We start from the raw sequence: 18,272 nt of genomic DNA on the forward strand, positions 1-18,272 counted from the left end.
GGAAGAGCCAGCATTTCACTGTAGAGCAAGTATGCTTTTACAGAGAATTGACAACTAGGACATTCTTTAATTTGAAAATTCTCATAGTTTATAAGCTTGTTTTGCTATGAAACTCTCAATGGTATAGATCCGTATATGCATTACACCCTAACTCCAACACCAACAGTTTTGCTCACTCGATTAGGAACATTGAGCTGGAGCAAACACCTATTCTTGTGTTCCGTTATCTAGTAAAATCCCAAGTAATACCTTTAGTCATTTACACACACCAAACACTAAAACGCTATAAGGTACAAATGCCACAGGGCAAGTGTGGCGTGGTAGTATAGATTTTGGAGAAATGTTTTAGGAGCACATTATCCAAGATCCTCATTTCTAGCTTGTTTAGAATTGCTGTGAACTTCCATATGTTCATACCCTCTTCTGTGTGAACCGTAAAGAGGTTGTGATGCCCTAAAGCTGAAAATGTTATCTATTCGTATTGTGTTTGGTCCAATTGCTTCATTATTATCCACTTCAAAATTTGATGTATGCTTGCTCCCATAAACTCGTACACTAAGCACCTTCCTGCGCTCCAATTCGTATGTGCTCGTTGAAGAAAGCTATCAATTCTTGTTTTGCCAGCTTCCTTAACGTTGCGACCTGGTGCAATGCAAACGAAGTGAAGTTTTGTGAGTTGCTTTGCATGTCCAGCTTCATGAAGATAATTAAGGTGGCCTAGGCTAATTAAGTTCATTGGAGCCAGGAGTCATCTTGAACATCTATTCAGGCAAAAGACAGGCCAGAAGATTTCATGACAAAGTTATGCGGAGAGAAATTTGTTCTTTTCATTAATATTGTTGAGTAAAAGTACCTGAATAATGTGAAGCAATGTAGAATTCTCATCATTTGAGTTTAGGCCTTCAGTTGAGTAGATGTAACTTACACCCTCGTCGAGTGTGACAAGTCTGCTTGTCATGAGCTAGATTGGACCATAGGCTTGTGTCACGGGCCGATCGATTGGGATCGTGACCGCGCGGCGACTTAGGCAACTTTGGGATCACCCAAGCCAAGCCTTGCTCGATCAAACGCTTACCCGCTCGCTTACCCGGATCGTTGAGAGAGAAAGTTTAGAGAGTGGAGCTCTGAGAAGGAATGGAACTTTGATATTTCTGAAATGGTGGATGATTACAAATGAAGGAGGACACCCCTTTTATAGTTGAAGGCCTCGGATTACATCCGTTGATCTACTTTTCATCCGATGGGCGAGATCGCACCGCCTCAACTACTGACATAAGTACTTAACTACCATCTACCGACATTAATAACGGAAACTTCTGGAATCAGGCAAAATGACGGTGTCGTCCTCCCTTGGAAACTTCGGGGAGAAGACTTGGTGGAAATCCGAGGGAGAGCAGGAGGTCCACGGGCGAGTCAGGGCCGACTCCGGGGAACCTCTCGGGTCGTCCATCTTTTGGCCCGTGACATTCTCCCCCACTCATTCGAGCGACGCCCTCGTCGCTCACAGCTCGGCGGTTGGCCTTCTTGGCACGAGCACGGGCTTTGACGTGGGCTCTCTTGTTCTTGTTTTGTTTGGTGCGGACACTCTCATATGATGGACCGCAACCTTCATTGATGAACTCGGACTTTGCACGCGGCTCGGTCTTCGGCTTGGACGGAGCGTGCGGTGCACACTCAACCTCGGGGAAGAGCGCTTGGATTGGCATGGCATTTGTTGGAGTAGGATCTAACTTGACCTTCGGCTTCACCTCGGACAGCTTGTTGATGCGCATGACGGCCTTCAAGCTTTTGTCAAGGCGTCGGATTGACGCGATGGTCTTTGTGTCGACCACCCCTTTGATCATTGGGACAGTCGTTGGGTACTCCGGGTCGAGGATCATGAGGCATTTGGTCCTCATGTCAATCATGGATCTCACGCTATTGAAGAATTGCATACCAAGAATGAGATCATAATCATCAAGCGGGATTACCTCGAAATCCATATTGCCTCTCCAATCGCCAATTTTGACGTCCACATCCGAAGTCGATCCTACGCCACGGACACCTTCCAAATTGACCAGCTTGAAGGTATTCCCGGTCGGCTCCACACGAAGGTTCAAGGCCTTTGCCACTTCCTTCGACATGAACATGTTCGACGCACCTGTGTCGACCAAGGCGTATAGCGTTCTGCCGCACACGTCGACTTGCACGAAGAACATTTCTGTGTCCGACACAGCTTCTTTTTCTTTGGACCGAGCTTGGACGGAGTTGATCATCTTCACGGCTCCAAGTCGGATTTGTCTCTTTTCTTCTTTGGATTCCTCCTTTTTTTCCTCAATCGCAAGGAGGGCGTTGATTCGGCCCTTCTTCGGGCACTTTTGGGTCCAGTGCGGACCTTGGCAAATGAAACAAGGAGAAGGCGGGGGTTGATCAAACCTGCTCGCGTAGTCCGTCGGTGGTCGGCCCCTTTGGAAGGATGGCTTGGAAGTTCCTTCTCCCCATGTTTTGGCTCGACCGCCTTGATCATGCGCAACCCGGGGAGTGCTTCGTGCTTCATCCTCGCAGGGTCGATCCGACCTCCAATCTCTTTGTCAACTCCTTGGTTCAGTCTTGGTGAGGTCGACAAGTGATTCTGCCACGCTTAGCGCTCGCGCAAGACTACTCACGTCCCGTCTCTTGAGCTCGAGAAGTGCCCATGGCTTCAACCCATCCATGAACGCTCCGAGAGCCTCCTCTTCACTTAGGTTGCGAATCTGGAGTTTGAGTTCCGTGAACTCCTTCACGTACTCTAGGATCGTGCCTCTTTGCTCGAGGCGATGGAGCTTGCTATGGGCTTCTTGCTGAGCGAACTCGGGGAAAAAGTAGTCCCGAAACTCCTTCACGAAGTCGTCCCATGTGCACACGGGATGAGCGCCGTGTTTAACCTCGTCACACCTGTTGCGCCACCATAGCATTGTTGTATCAGACAAGAACATGGAAGCGGTTCGTACCTTGGTCGTCTCGTCGTGTATGTTGACGGCACCGAAGTATTGTTCCATGCTCCAGACGAAGTTGTCCATCTCCTTGGCGGATCGTTCGCCTTTGAATTCTTTCGGCTTTGGCACCTCGATTTTGGGCACCGCTTGGTTCGGCACAGCACCATTGGTGATGCTTAGTTTGCACAGGGCAAGCTCGATCTTGAGCTCTTGGATCTCGGCCTTCATGGCTTCGACCTCGTCCCTACGCGGAGCTTCTTCCTCGACCACTTGGACACGCTTCTTCAACATATCGATCGATGCTTCAAGTGTCACGCCCGACCCCGAGCACGTGCCCATCCCTATCTCGGTCGATAATAATTTGCGACTTCCCGGTGACGAGTCGCCGACCCTTTCCATTTTATTGCACATGCGGAAGCGAAAAGAAATCCCCGACGTGAATCATCTCGTGATAGAAAAGCAGGATAATAGATTCACAAACAAACATGCTTTTATATATACACCGAGTCATGTACATGTGTGTCTATGGCCAAAAGACTATAAAAGACTAGCCTTCCAAAAAGAAGCGCCTAACCGACCTACACTTCCGATCACCTCCTCTCGCCTCCCATCCTCCACTCGACGACCCTGAAAATGTTGTCCCACAACGGGTGAGATATCATCTCGGCCGAGTCTAAGCTCTAAACCCCAATTAGGAGGGAAATACGCCCTTAAGCGTCCTAAGCACGCAATCACACAATCAATGAGACTTACCTCGTCTCGATCCACTCGCAGTCGTATAATTTATATCACGACATAACATAAAAGCATGAGCAACAATAAGCTCCAAATAATCAAACGCCACACTCAATTAATCATGCGTTCCTAGTTTTGATCTCGGCATAGAGCACGGCCTACTCTCACTCCGGCGGTCTTCGGCATTGCTGTGCATCGTCTCACCCCCATTGAGCACGGCACGTCTCTTTATCGACGGCTTTCCCGAAGGAGCATAGGGTCCGTAATCAATCGCGACCGGCTTCCCGTTGTCCATGGGGTATCCCACATTGGGATAACATCCACCAATGTACCCGAGACGATTTCTCATAACCATCACACGATCACTCAAATATGGCCCAGACACCATGCATTGCACTCAAATGCTTCAATTAAAATGGTGAGCCAGGCCTTTTTCTTCGTATTAGAAATTCACATGAAATTACTCGTGTGTGGGGACACGGTCAACTTGATCCAGAAAAATTGATATTCATCCTTTTTGAAATCCCACTATTTCATATAGTACAAAAAACCATTTTCGGTATCAAAACCCGACACCTGGGATTTTCTGAATAAATATTGGAAATTCACAATTTTTTGAATTAAATACCAAAAATCCAATCAGCACTCAATTTGCATAATTTAACACTCAATTGCAGAAATTAACCACACAATTGCAATCAAAGCACGAAATTCTAGTCACCGGCTATTCCGGCCTAATTTCCGAAAAAATAATTAATAATTAAATAATTACTGAAATTAATTAAATAAATCAATTTCAATTCTAAAAATACTAACCTAGGCGAATCATTAAATTAAATAACAACACGGACTCGGAAAATTCCCGAACCCTTCTAGATAAATAGTACAATTTATTTAGGCTTTAGCTAAACCATGCTAACCACCTAACATGCTCAATTAAATAATTCAATTTCTAATTTAATCTAACTAACCACCTAATTCCTAATAAAATAAATCTAACACCCCTTAAACGTCATTAACCTACTAAGCGGAGTTTAGAGTATAAACTCACCGGTGTATCGCGAAAACCGGTTCACCGCGACGACGATGCGACGGCGGCCGAAATCTTAATTTCCGGCGGTGTCGGCGAACTCTCGAACCGGGCCTAAAACGGGCCCAACACAAGGCTGAGTTTAGTTCTTGGGCCTGCAGGGCTGCTGGGGCCTTGCTGGGACTAAGCTTCAAATGGGCTGAATTTGCTGGACTGACTTAATGGACTGAGTGGGCTGGCTCTTTGGGCCAAAATGCTGCAATTTACACGGGCCTGGAGACTGCTGGATTGGGCCAGTTCTGGCCTGACTTGCGCTGAAGAAGCTAAGCCAAATTGCTGGCTCGAGGACTAGAATTGCTGGGCTGCTCGGTGGGCTTACGGCTCCGGACGATGATGCTGCTTCGCTGATGAGGTGTTGCGAACGAAGGAGAAGATCGTGGCTTTGCTGGCTGCTTCAGTTGGCGAAATGGAGATGCTGAGTCGGTGGTAGAAGACAAACGACCATGAAGCAGCAGGGTTTTGTCATTGGCTTCGCGAGGACAAGATGAAGACGCTGTGAAGATGGGCCTCTGATTGGAGACTTTGACCTCGTGCCGTCCAAGTAAGGACACGAAGAAGGTGGGGGCAGGCGCGCAGCTTGCGGAGTCAACCAGGTGGCCTCGCTTGAAAATAAACAGAGAAGCAGCTTCGGCCACTTGCTGGAACGTGGAGCTTGACCGAAGAAAATGAAGAAGACGGACGTATGGCGCGGGCGTGGGCTACAAGCGGTCAACTGCTGGGCTTCGTGGGCTTGAAGGTTGACCAAGAGCTGCTGGTTGAGGGACAAGTGGCGAGGATGAGGGGAATTCGGTGGATGGGCAGGCGCTTTCGGTGGGGGTGTCGTTGCAGAGGAGAAGACCGAAATGCAGAAGCTGAAAAAATGAAAATGAAAGTGAAGTAGCACACGGACGAGAAGAGATCGACGCTGTGGTGAGTGTGCGGCTGTGAGCGTCCGAAGGAGGGGGTGAATCGTGAGGTAGAAGCCAGCCAAAAAGGGAAGATTAGTCAACAACCTTAGCCACTCCATTAATTGGATGTTCCCTATTACTTTCCAATCAATTATCCACCAAAATAACTCAATTTAAGTGCAAAATTCCATCCCCAATTATTGATCCGAATTTCACTAATTTTTGGATAAATTTCTTCACTCAATTTCCCAAATCGAGGTCAAATCTCGATGAAGAAAAATCCCGAATGATTTTCTATAAATTCCCGACACTCATGCGCGGCTAAGTCCCAATTTCCATCAATTTACCCCATCTCGACTTCCGCCGATTTTCCGCAACGTCCGTATCGATTTTCCGCAAAAATCCCGGAATCTCCGAAAATTCTTCGGAGAATGAGTCGACGTTCCTCAAATAGCTCGTGACACCGCATAACTTTCAATTTTGAAATCGGGTCAAATTCACTGTTATTTTCAATCCAAATACGCTTTTAGCGTGACCAAGTCCATCGGGTAGCTTTTAGGAATTTTTAATGCAATTGACCCGTGATCGATTATCTCGAGTCACAATGTACATCTTCAACACATTGACGACTCTCAATTGTCGTGAAAATCTCAAGATTTTCAAATACGGACACAGGGTACCCAAAACGATAGAAAATCAATTTAGTGCCGATCGATGAGAATTTTGCAATCATGTGGAATCACCCACATTTTGATCACTCATCTCAATCGAAACGACCTATCTCTAATCTCTGATCGATTTTTAAGTGTGCCGTAATGACCCTTGCAAATTAGCACGGTCGAGCAGTCGATTCCTAGTCGAATTCTCAAGCCTTTTGCGTTAAAATCCCCTAATAATTTTCCCAGATAGTCTAGTTATCTCATGAGTGATCGGCTCAAAGAATAACACTATAGGCGTGTCGACGAAAGGCCCGATTTATTCAATTGAAATCAGATTTGAAAAATCAGGATGTCACATCAAGGGCTTCGTCCTTGTCGTGTAATGGCGTGGTAGCTTCGTTGAGGCATGACGTGAAGTCTTCACGGAGCGAACTCTCAACCCTCCATGATCCGGTCTCGCACATCGTCAAGACCTTCCATGAGTTCGAGCACGGCGCTCCGGACCTTCCCGATCTTCTCGTCGAACGCAGCTACAACATCCATCGAGGCGTCTCTTTTCTTTGCACGGCCGCAGTTCTCGTTGACTTGTGCGGCCTCTCCAACCATGACAGCTTCTTGGCTCGACATTCCTTCGAACAGTTAGTGCTCCTTGATCTCTCGAACGGATCTCTCTTTTGCTTTGATACCACTTGTCACGGGCCGATCGATTGGGATCGTGACCGCGCGGCAACTCAGGCAACTTTGGGATCACCCAAGCCAAGCCTTGCTCGATCAAACGCTTACCCGCTCGCTTACCCGGATCGTTGAGAAAGTTTAGAGAGAGGAGCTCGAGAAGGAATGGAACTTTGATATTTCTGAAATGGTGGATGATTACAAATGAAGGAGGACACCCATTTTATAGTTGAGAGCCTCGGATTACATCTGTTAATCTACTTTTCATCCGACGGGACCGCCTCAACTACCGACATAAGTACTTAACTACCATCTACCGACATTAATAACGGAAACTTTTGGAATCAGGCAAAATGACGGTGTCGTCCTCCCTTGGAAACTTCGGGGAGAAGACTTGGTGGAAATCCGAGGGAGAGCAGGAGGTCCACGGGCGAGTCAGGGCCGACTCTGGGGAACCTCTCGGGTCGTCCATCTTTTGGCCCGTGACACTTGCATATAGGATGAGAACCATTAAAACATCTTCAACATGATGAACAATTGACTCTGCTTCACCATGCTCTATATTCCCTAGTGAGTGATGACAAAATAAAAGTAGATCAAGATTCAAAATATGAGAGAGTTAACTTAAAAAAGAAAGGAATAACTTCTAAAATCATTGAACCTGCTATGTAACACTCTAAGAATGCTCTCGAGAGCATTGTAGGTGCAAACCGAGAAAGGTCTTCAGGCTGAAGGGTCTCAAGTATTTCTAGATCTTCCTCACAAGGCCGTGAATGGTCATTTAATATTAAAGAGAGATAATATGAGGCATGATATCTTGTGTGACATCCCGATTTTCCAATCATATTTTCAATAAATTGAGACGGGCATTTCGTTGGCACGCATATAGTTCTTTTCCTTGAGTTTGCCACTCATGTGAAAACTAGTCTATCGGGTGAAGCCGTTAAGAGTTTCTAATGCATCGAACTCGAGAATTTGACCAGGAAGCGACCTTTCGACCGAGCTAATCTTCAAGAGTCATTACGACACAAATAAAAATCGATTAGAGACCGGAGATAGGTTGACTCGACTGCAGGAGGCATGTGATCGAGTGTGGGTGATTCCACAAGATCGCACAATTCTTGTCGATCAACACTGGACCGACTTTTCTATCGATTGGGTACCCTGTGTTCGTATTTGAAATCTTGAGATTACCCCGACAACCGAAAGTCACCAATGTTTCAAAGATGTACATTGTGGCTTGAGATGATCAACCACAGTCAAATGCGTGAAAATTTCTATAGGCTACCCGGTAGATTGGGCCGCTAGTATCGTGCCAAAGTGAAATTAACCGTGGAATTGAGATCGAATTCAGAAATTGGAAGTCTGGGTGTGTCACAAATTATTTTAGGATCATTGATTTATCTTCGGAATATTTTTCATGCAAGCCGAGTTTTTCAACAATTAAATCGAAAATGGCTAATTTGGCTCGAGAAATTAGTATGCCGCTTTTGATCGCGCTTTTGGGACTTAAGTTGATTCTATGGACAAGTGAAGATGTGAATTGAAGTGTGGTGACATTGGATTTATTTTATGGACTTCAATTTGATTCAATTGGAAGAGAATTGATGAGAATTGAAGAATTTGGATGTACAAAGTTTCATGCCCCGGCGGAAATTGCAAGTGAACCCATTGGAAGAGGTTGTGGGAGATAGTGGAGTGTGATGTCATCCTAGGTCATGGTGGGCATTTTGTGGGATTAAAGAAAAAGAAAAAGAAAAGAAAAATGGTCCCATCTCTCTCTCTCCTCCTCTCTTCTTCCTCCCAACCGTGCGACTTCTTCAGCTCTCTCCATCTTCTTCTCCTTCTTGGCACGCCCAACAATGGAAGAAGCGAAATGCAGCAGCCCCTAGCTCCGTCCGTCGGCCCCTCCGCCGCTCGCCGCCGCCGTTTGTGCCGTCCGCTCGCCGCCGACCAGCTCGCCGCTCCGCCTTAGCCCGTTTCCCCAGCAGATCTCGAGATCTCTTGCAGCAGCTCGACCGGGACCAGCCGAGGTCGACGCCGCATGCGTCGCCGAGCTCGCCGCCGCCCGTGTCGTCCCGCACCGCGCGCCCGTGCGCCGCCCCGCACGCGCCTCGCCGGGACCGCCGCCTCCGTCTGCCCCTGCTCGCGTGTTTCAGGAGCTGCCGGAGCTCGTCCCCGCCGCCGCCTCGCCCGTCCGAGCCACCGTCGAGCTGCCGCCCCTCTCCTCCGCCCATTCCGACGCCGGATCCGCCATTCTCGGGCCCAAATCGTGGCTGGAAAAATGGGTATTCCAGCTCGGTCTTGGCCCGTTTTGGCCGCCTTCCCGAGCCCGGATGCTCGGCCCGCTTTGAGGAAAGTTGTTCTCCTCGGCGTCCCCGCGTGCTTTGGTCCGCTCGGTTCGCTAATCCGGTGAGTTTAACTCACTAAACCTCGCTTAGAGGGTTAATTATGCTTTAGGTGTGCTTAGTTTATGTTAAGTGTTATTAGGTGGTTAGTTTAATTTATTTAAGTGTAGATTATATTAATGTGCTTGATTAACTTAAATTGTGTTTAATTTAAAGTTAAGTGGGTGTTTATTTTTAATATAAAGCATTGATGTGACATAAATGAATTTACTTTTGAGTTATTTAAAGGTCTCGAAATTATCATATAATTTAATAATATATTTTATTCGAAATTAATAAAATATTATTATTTAATTATTTTCGGAATAAATTAAATTATTTGTTAAATTCCGAAAATTTTGTCGAGATCTTAAATTCTCGAATTTCGTGCCGATCGTTGCTGTGTAGTCGGATTTTGAAATTGATGATTGGATATTATAAATTGAGTGTGGATTTCGAAAACTATGGATATTATTATTTAATTAATTTTCGGAATAAATTTAATTATTTATTAAATTCGAAAATTTTCATTGGGACCTTATTTGCTCGTAATTCCGTGCCGATCGTTCTGTGCTAGTAGAATTTGAAATTGATGATTGTGATGAATTGAGTGTGATTGTGATTTATAGGGATTCTTTATGAAATCCTAAGTGTAGAAACCGATGGGAGATTGGTCGTGAAATACCACCTATTAGAGGTCGTGCCCGGAGAGGCCGTGATAAACCACCTTGGAAAGGTCGTGCCCGATGAGGCCGTGAAAACCACCTACAAGAGGTCGTGCCCGATGAGGCCGTGAAATACCACCTATTAGAGGTCGTGCCCCGGAGAGGCCGTGATAAACCACCCGTGAAAGGTCGTGCCTGCAGAGGCCGTGATAAACCACCTGTGAAAGGTCGTGCCTGGAGAGGCCGTGATATGCCACCTGATAGAGGTCGCGCCCAGTGGGGCCGTGATATGCCACCTGATAGAGGTCGCGCCCAGTGAGGCCGTGATATGCCACCTATTAGAGGTCGCGCCCAATGGGGCCGTGAATTGCCACCTGATAAAGGTTGCGCCGAGTGGGGCCGTGATGCCACTGATTCAAATGTTGCCGAGTAGGGCCGTGATTGAGAGCAATGATTGATTTGCTAGAATGACATGTAATCGGCTGAGTCGATTGATCGCTGAGACGATCCAAGTGGTTGAATGGTTTGATAATGTGATTGTGCCATGGTTGTTTGGTTATCATAATTGCACGTGGTTGGTTTATATAAATTGTGCTAACTCCGAGATAAAGGCCGAGGCGAGGTAAGTCTTTTCGTGTGATGTGGCTAGGCCACCGGGCGTATTTTCTTTCTAATAGGGGTTTAGGGGTTGAACTTGCCGAGACATCGTCTCATCCCGGTTGTGGGATTAAAATTTCAGTCCCCTGGTGGACGGAGCGGCGATAGCTTTGATTGGCCTTGAGGAGTTGCAGAGGTGAAGTCATAAGGGTTGAGAGCGTGTCCGCTAGTTGGTTGTAGGATAGTCCCCTTTTGTCGAATGGTCTATTTTGTAGAAAGTCCAAAGTGTTGTATTTAAACCCTTTGTGTTTGTAAATGAGTGTTTGGTATTGTGATTGATTGCCTGCTTTTCTATCCCAAGTTAAATGTTGTCGGGGATTTGTTTCGCTCCACATGCGTAAATAAATGAATGGGTCGGCGACATATCCTGGGATGTCGCATTTTTGATCGACCATAGTGGGATGTGCGCGCGCTCGGGGTTCGGGGCGTGACATCTTGGCTCATCAAACTTGAAATTCTGATAACTTTTTGTCAACTTCTCCTGGAAGACAATAAAAGATGAGTCTTAATAGTAATTGGTGCAGCTGGCACATAGCTCAGGAAACTTGACAAATAAGATTACTTTATGACGTTTTTTAGGTCAAAGCATAACAGAACCAATCTGGAAGCTACTGCTCTAGTGGCGGTTCTTTTTAAGAGATATTGCTTGAATCAGCAAAGTGTATTTTGACCCTTTGCAATTTCACGACTTAGTCATGTACGAAGAGATTTCCTAATTAGATTCGGCGTACTCGAAATAATAATAATCTATTATATGACCAGGTAAAAACATTACTCTGCAAAATAATTGGCATTTTTGCCTAATGTCGTGGAAGCTTCTTGAGAAAAGTTGACCAGAGTTCACAATTAATTGGTCTTCTCCAAGCTATGTGATCACGAAGAGAACATGGATTGTCAAGTTTATGGCACTTTGTGCCAAGATGCACTTTGAGAGTATGAATAAGGCAAAGATAATATCAACATTTCTTAAAGTATTTCAATACATTAAACTTGTTAGAATTTTAAAATTTTAAGTTATGTCTCCATCTAATAGCTTGAACTTACATGGTCTTGCAATTTCAACATGGTATTATAATAGGTCCTGACAAACCTTTCCTGAGCCCCCCGATCGTAGTCAATTTCCACGCGTCAGTCTTAGGTCAAAGTTTAGCCTATGCATGTGGGGTTGTTGTGTTGAAACATTTAAACAGTAAAATACTCCTTCACGTAATACCTTGAGCTTTTAGATCAATTAGCAGAAGTATCCGCAATTTCCACCAATAAAAAACCCACATAACAAGATGCTTCTCCTATTATTCTGCACTCCTGATGGCCCCCACAAAAAAAATTATTTTGCAGTCCTTATAGGAACTAATACAAAAGTAAAAAATGTAAAAAGTAGTTGCTGCTTCTGGCCTGCACTTATCTAGCTTTCCTCAACCAAGCGTATGAAAGATTATTGATACACAGGAACTGATATAAGCTTCTTTCTGCAGCATAAATTTCATGATTACCTTGATCACAGAAATTCTTTCTGGCTTCACTGTAAAATCTGCCATTGCTTTCAGGATGGTATCCAATAATACCCGCAACTTGTGATAATAGCCACTGACTTCCAGCTTAAGAAAATCAGAAAAAGAGTGAGCATGTTGTAAATGGAGAACCCCACTTATTGGAGGAATACGGATGTGAAAAAGGAAATATTTTTGCATCGAATCAATGCCCAATTTGTATATGTATGTAAATACACACACAAAAATAAATGTACATATATGTGTGTATTTTTTCCTATGGCCAGAACTCTACATAAAAGAAGCTGATTCTTTCACCCAGGCAGGCAAATCAGATAGTCAGAATAATTTATAACACATTCAAGAAACCTTGGATGGGTAGTGGGCTGGGGCCTTCTGTAGCAAGATAAAGTATCTATATGCTGGCATGGGACAGAAAAAACGAATGACTAACCAATAGCCACAAGCAAAAAATCTATAGGTTGATGCAAGCATTGTATATCGTTCCACTCTTACCTCAGTTGATCAATGTGCTAAAACTAACCAGGAATCAGCAGTTATTGATAGAAAAATAAAACTAGTTTGATGGCAATCATGCATGACAAAATGAGGCCGCAGATATGCACACTAAACAGGTATGCACACTAACATGCACAAACCCCAATCTTCTTAGACACCAGCACATACCATGATCATACTTCTGTGGTACAACCAGATGTCTATATCAATCATCATTGATCACAGACTTGCGCGCTCCGGGAAAGACTAGGAAGTGCTAGTAGAATGGAATACGGAAATTTGGACGCGAAGGACCTCTGGAATGGCACCTCAATGAAGCACGCTGAGGACTTCATTTTCCTGAGGCAATGCTAGATCTTGCAGGGAAACTGAACGAGAATGAGACTCGTCTCGCATTCGGAAGCCATAGAATAATCTGCTGAGCTTCCACCATTTGACACTCACTTGATGTTGTGAGATCTTGCTATTCTGAAGCGCTTCCATGACATACTCAGCCTGCAAAATTTCTATGATCATTTCACCATGGAGTAAACTCCAACCAATCTCCGGAGTCTCTGCGACATGATTTAATGCATTGGATAATGATAGAGTGATATTCCTAACTGACAAGCCAGAATGAGACCTCTACCCTTAACAAAACAGAAACCAACAGGCAAATTAGTAAAGAATCCCATTATGATTAGCCCATATCTGTTCATCTGCATGGTGCGATTCCACAAATCAAAACCAAGTAACTCATATTCAAAGGCAGGGCATTACGTATAGTATGCAAATTTAAAATTTTCATTTATCATTCTTCTTTTCAGCAGTATGTAGCTAAATAAGAGGCCAGACGAACAATCAAGCTATTAATATCAACTTCGAGATTGACAAAATTTGAGACTGACACAAATACAATCTTCAAAAAGTAAGTTCTCTCATAAAGTGATGCACAATATTTGCGAGGAAAGGTTTATACCATATACACAATCTTTCATTTTCCCAACAGATGAGATGACTTGCTGAAGAGATCTTTCCCCCTAGTGTAAGAGGAGAAGGAAAATGCTACAGCCATAACAAACACAAATTCCTGCTTTTGTTTCTGGACATTTTAGCACCATTCAAAAGTTCTACACACCACATTCTAGCAAAGCCGAAACATCAAAGTCTGCTCAACGACAGTAATTGAAAGCAAAATGCCCATTTGGCAGTTATGTGCGTCTTTTCTCGGTGCCCAAAAGTAAACAGTTGCTTACTGGCACTTCAAGCCAGTGCATTCAGTAATGCAAGCCGACCAAGTTCAGCAGCACATTCACTTCCGGCCTGAACAGAAACATTTCGACGTCCTTGAATCCGAGTCGCATAGAGCTCAAGTGCTCGATCGCTTTTAGGTAGTCCCTAATCTCGAGCGAATCGGAAAACAGACATTGCTCGACGTGCTGAACAACCAACGCAGCTTGCTCGGCCATCTCGGCATGCACTTCCTCTGTTTCGTTCTCAGCGCATCCGCCTCCGCCCTCTCGTCTAATCTTCCGTTGACGACTTGCTTTCCGCTCTGCTCGAAGCTGGTCCATCCTGGTCGGTCGTCCGTCATCATCTTCACTCCGCTGATTCGAAGATCGTAGAAATCGGAGACGCCGGCGATTTGGTGATGAACACTTGAAGGGAAGGAGCTTCGATCGGAGATGGCGGCCAACCATCGCAACGAGGCAGCGGCGGCGGCGTCGGCGGAAGGGGAGAGTCGGTGGTCGTGGAGGGCGGCGTGGAGTGCGGCCGGCCGGGGAGCTTTTGCGAGTACTGCAGATCGCCAAATGGGTCCACCGTTTCTCACGGTCCGTACGGTTTCTCCTTCGTTTCTCGTGGTTTTATCCCTCCCGTGTCGTTGAGTACGGTTTTTGCCCGGGCTCCAAAAAAAAATTATTTTGTAGTCCTTACAGGAACTAATGCAAATGTTTTGGTAGATCATATAACAAAAGTCAAAAAATGTAAAAAGTAGTTGCTGCTTCTGGCCTGCACTTATCTAGCTTTCCTCAACCAAGCGTATGGAAGATTATTGATACACAGGAACTGATATAAGCTTCTTTCTGCAGCATAAATTTCATGATTACCTTGATCACAGAAATTCTTTCGGGCTTCACTGCAAAATCTGCCATTGCTTTCAGGATGGTATCCAATGATACCCGCAACTTGTGCTAATAGCCACTGACTTCCAGCTTAAGAAAATCAGAAAAAGAGTGAGCATGTTGTAAATGGAGAACCCCACTTACTGGAGGAATAAGGATGTGAAAAAATATTTCTGCATTGAATCAATGCCCGATTTGTATATGTATGTAAATACACACACAAAATAAATGTACATATATGTGTGTATTTTTTTCCTATGGCTAGAACTCTCTACATAAAAGAAGCTGATTCTCTCACCCAGGCAGGCAAATCAGATAGTCAGAATAATTCATAACACATTCAAGAAACCTTGGATGGGTAGTGGGCTGGGGCCTTCTGTAGCAAGATAAAGTATCTATATGCTGGCATGGGACAGAAAAAATGAATAACCAATAGCCACAAGCAAAAAATCTATAGGTTGATGCAGGCATTGTATATCATTCCACTCTTACCTCAGTTGATGAATGTGCTAAAACTAACCAGGAATCAGCAGTTATTGATAGAAAATGAAACTAGTTTGATGGCAATCATGCATGACAAAATGAGGCCGCGGATAGGAAATTGACACAAGTATAATAGAGAACTGTGCAACTTATTTCTTAACTTATAGGATATCGGGCACATATTGAACCTGCACTCCAGATACTCAGCTGTCTTTTTTAGTTATTTTCACGAAGATGCTCATCAATCCCTAATACACTAAAAGAACGGTATGAGATGAAGAAGGGTCAACTCTTGCCAATTACAACAAATTTTTGAAAGTCCAAAATTTGGCCCAATAATCGCTTCTCTCATTCTTGACTAAGTGATTCCACAAACAAAATGCAGGTAAAGGCATCGCAAGGCGACCATCAAAGAGTCCAGAGAGCATCTGGTTGTCCTCTTGCACAGGATGAGCTGCAAGTAGTATCCTGAACTTATCATATTTGCAACTCATAGTCCTAAATAGGTATTTTGGATCTATACCTCGTCATAAATCCACTCGCAAACGCCAGACTGGTGTAAGATGTCAATGTATTTAAAGAGCAATCCCATGATATCTTGCATGTGCTCTGCTTTTTGGTGCAATACATGATTAGAATTTCAAGCCTCATAATCTGGGCTTTCTTACACGACCGAGTTTCTGCCAAAGGGAATAAGCAAAGCCCTAAGTTGGTGAGAATGGTTTTTTGCAAATGACCTGAAAGAAAAACAGAGAAACGCCCAGAGGCAAGAATAGCCAGAACAGAACAACGTACCGTGACCAACATCAGTCATCTCAATAACAACATTAAAGAAAGGAATATTTGAATCCACAACGCTTTCATAAGCAGACAAACTAGTGGCCCATCCTGCAAAGTCATTTGCATCAGAACTGATCATAAACCCTTCAGAAAAGAGACTTGATCAAAGTAGCTGAAAACTAGCAGAGAAATCCAACCGGTACATTCGAAAGAAGAATAAAAGGAAAAGGGAAGACACAGGCGCAGAAACGGCTCAAGTCGGAACTTCAGCATCGACCATAGCTCCCACATGGTTTCTCTGAGGTCGTGCAGTTAAATACGCACATATGAAAAAATAAGTCTATGTATTAACAGTTGATAGAATGAGTACGCATAAGTTTCCCTCAATACGGATCAAACATTCGAAATTTCTCTAGTTCTTTCAATCAGATGTATGCACATAATGAAACTACATCAGTCGAGAGCCAATTAGTGACAGCGAATCAACAGGCCAGAGCTGCCCAGACTCTCAAAATAGGGAATTGCACACCAACCTTGATAGTCATCCACAGTCAGGCTCCGCGATCCAAGTCGAAGAGACGTTAAAAAACAAACAACCCGAAACGGAAAAAATCATCAGCGCAAGCCGACGCACGCAACGAAGCGACCGATTGGAACTACTAAAGACTAAACGCAAATCAGCAATTCCATCAATCGTGAACGTCACAACAGACGACAAAGCCCGGAAAAGACAAACCCCGAAGCACGGCATCTCCAGTCCCGGGCGACCCCAAAATCCCCGAGCCACCGGAGCCCGGGCAAAAACCGTACTCAACGACACGGGAGGGATAAAACCACGAGAAACGAAGGAGAAACCGTACGGACCGTGAGAAACGGTGGACCCATTTGGCGATCTGCAGTACTCGCAAAAGCTCCCCGGCCGGCCGCACTCCACGCCGCCCTCCACGACCACCGACTCTCCCCTTCTGCCGACGCCGCCGCCGCTCGCCTCGTTGCGATGATTGGCCGCCATCTCCGATCGAAGCTCCTTCCCTTGAAGTGTTCATCACCAAATCGCCGGCGTCTCCGATTTCTACGATCTTCGAATCAGCGGAGTGAAGATGATGACGGACGACCGACCAGGATGGACCAGCTTCGAGCAGAGCGGAAAGCAAGTCGTCGACGGAAGATTAGACGAGAGGGCGGAGGCGGATGCGCTGAGAACGAAACAGAGGAAGTGCAGCTCGTTCTCTGCCTGCTCTTCCACGAGCAGAGAGAGAGAAAATCCAAAATATTTAAATGAGGAGAGAGAAATTTTAAGCGGGAGTCAGTCCTTTCTTCTGCCAGTCCAGCCGCACCGAGCCGAGCCACCAGTCTAGAGTTATTCGGGACAGACTGAAAAGAGAGAGGAGAGAGAAAGAAGCGCAGAAGATGGAGAGAAGAGAGAGCAGACGTGGCGGGCTCTGAGTGAATGGTTCAGAGCACGGATGACGTGGCACTGTTAGGGTACCTAATATTTTCTCCCGCGCGTGGGCAACCAACAGGGGTTCGGGTTCACGGCGGACAAGAGCCCAGTCGTACCCACTATTTGCAGTCTCTCGAAATTTCGTGTTTTTCTTGGATTTGTTTGATCGGTGAAATAGCTTCCACGATAAGCTGCTTATATTGATATTTTATGGAGGGGTTTGGTTTAGCACCAATGGGAAAATTCTTCTTCTTCTTTTTTTCCTTTGCAAAAGACAGTGGAAAAAATGTCATAAAAATCTTAAACCTATTATATTTATGCTAATTTAGTATTAAATCTTTTTATTATCTCAATTTAATTATAAACCTTTGACCTAGTATCAATTTAATATTTTGGCTAGATAATATTGATGTGAACACTGTGGCACGGGCGTTTTAGCTAGATATTAGTGGTGTAGATGCCATGGCACGAACGCATTATCATGGACATATTCTAATGATTTTTAAATTTTATTTTAATTTTTTAATTTTTAATTTTTTAATTTTTAATTTTTCCTATCTTATCTTAGAAACCTATATTATTTAAACATGCATTTTAATTTTAATTAGGAAGATACCTGTCTAAATCTACATGTTATGCAATGCAATCCTTTTTGGATTTTTTGATATTTTAAAAAGTGGTAATTTTCTAAATCAAAGATAAAATCTTACCTAATCCACAGGCGCAATCCACGGAAATTTTACATAAA

The 18,272-nt window shown here is 44.6% G+C and overlaps 1 protein-coding gene across 2 annotated transcripts; it reads right to left on the reverse strand.

The window, feature by feature from the left end:
- Positions 1-11,134: 11,134 nt before the first annotated feature.
- LOC120286156 lies at positions 11,135-17,416 on the reverse strand. 2 transcript variants are annotated; one of them, XR_005548143.1, is made up of 5 exons: positions 16,945-17,415; positions 16,096-16,188; positions 15,824-15,980; positions 14,803-14,907; positions 11,135-11,187 (listed from the first exon to the last, which is right to left on the reverse strand). XR_005548143.1 is itself a non-coding variant. In XM_039306149.1 (4 exons), the coding sequence occupies exons 1-4, from the start codon at positions 17,090-17,092 to the stop codon at positions 15,709-15,711; spliced, it is 444 nt and encodes a 147-aa protein (XP_039162083.1). In that variant the 5' UTR covers positions 17,093-17,416; the 3' UTR covers positions 14,923-15,708. The 2 variants fall into 2 exon arrangements, 1 of the variants encoding a protein (XP_039162083.1); XM_039306149.1 differs by lacking the exons at positions 11,135-11,187; positions 14,803-14,907 and adding an exon at positions 14,923-15,754 and having other exon boundaries at positions 16,945-17,416.
- Positions 17,417-18,272: the final 856 nt, after the last annotated feature.

This window comes from Eucalyptus grandis, chromosome 2 (assembly GCF_016545825.1).
Source record: "Eucalyptus grandis isolate ANBG69807.140 chromosome 2, ASM1654582v1, whole genome shotgun sequence".
Classification (NCBI taxonomy): Eukaryota; Viridiplantae; Streptophyta; class Magnoliopsida; order Myrtales; family Myrtaceae; genus Eucalyptus; species Eucalyptus grandis.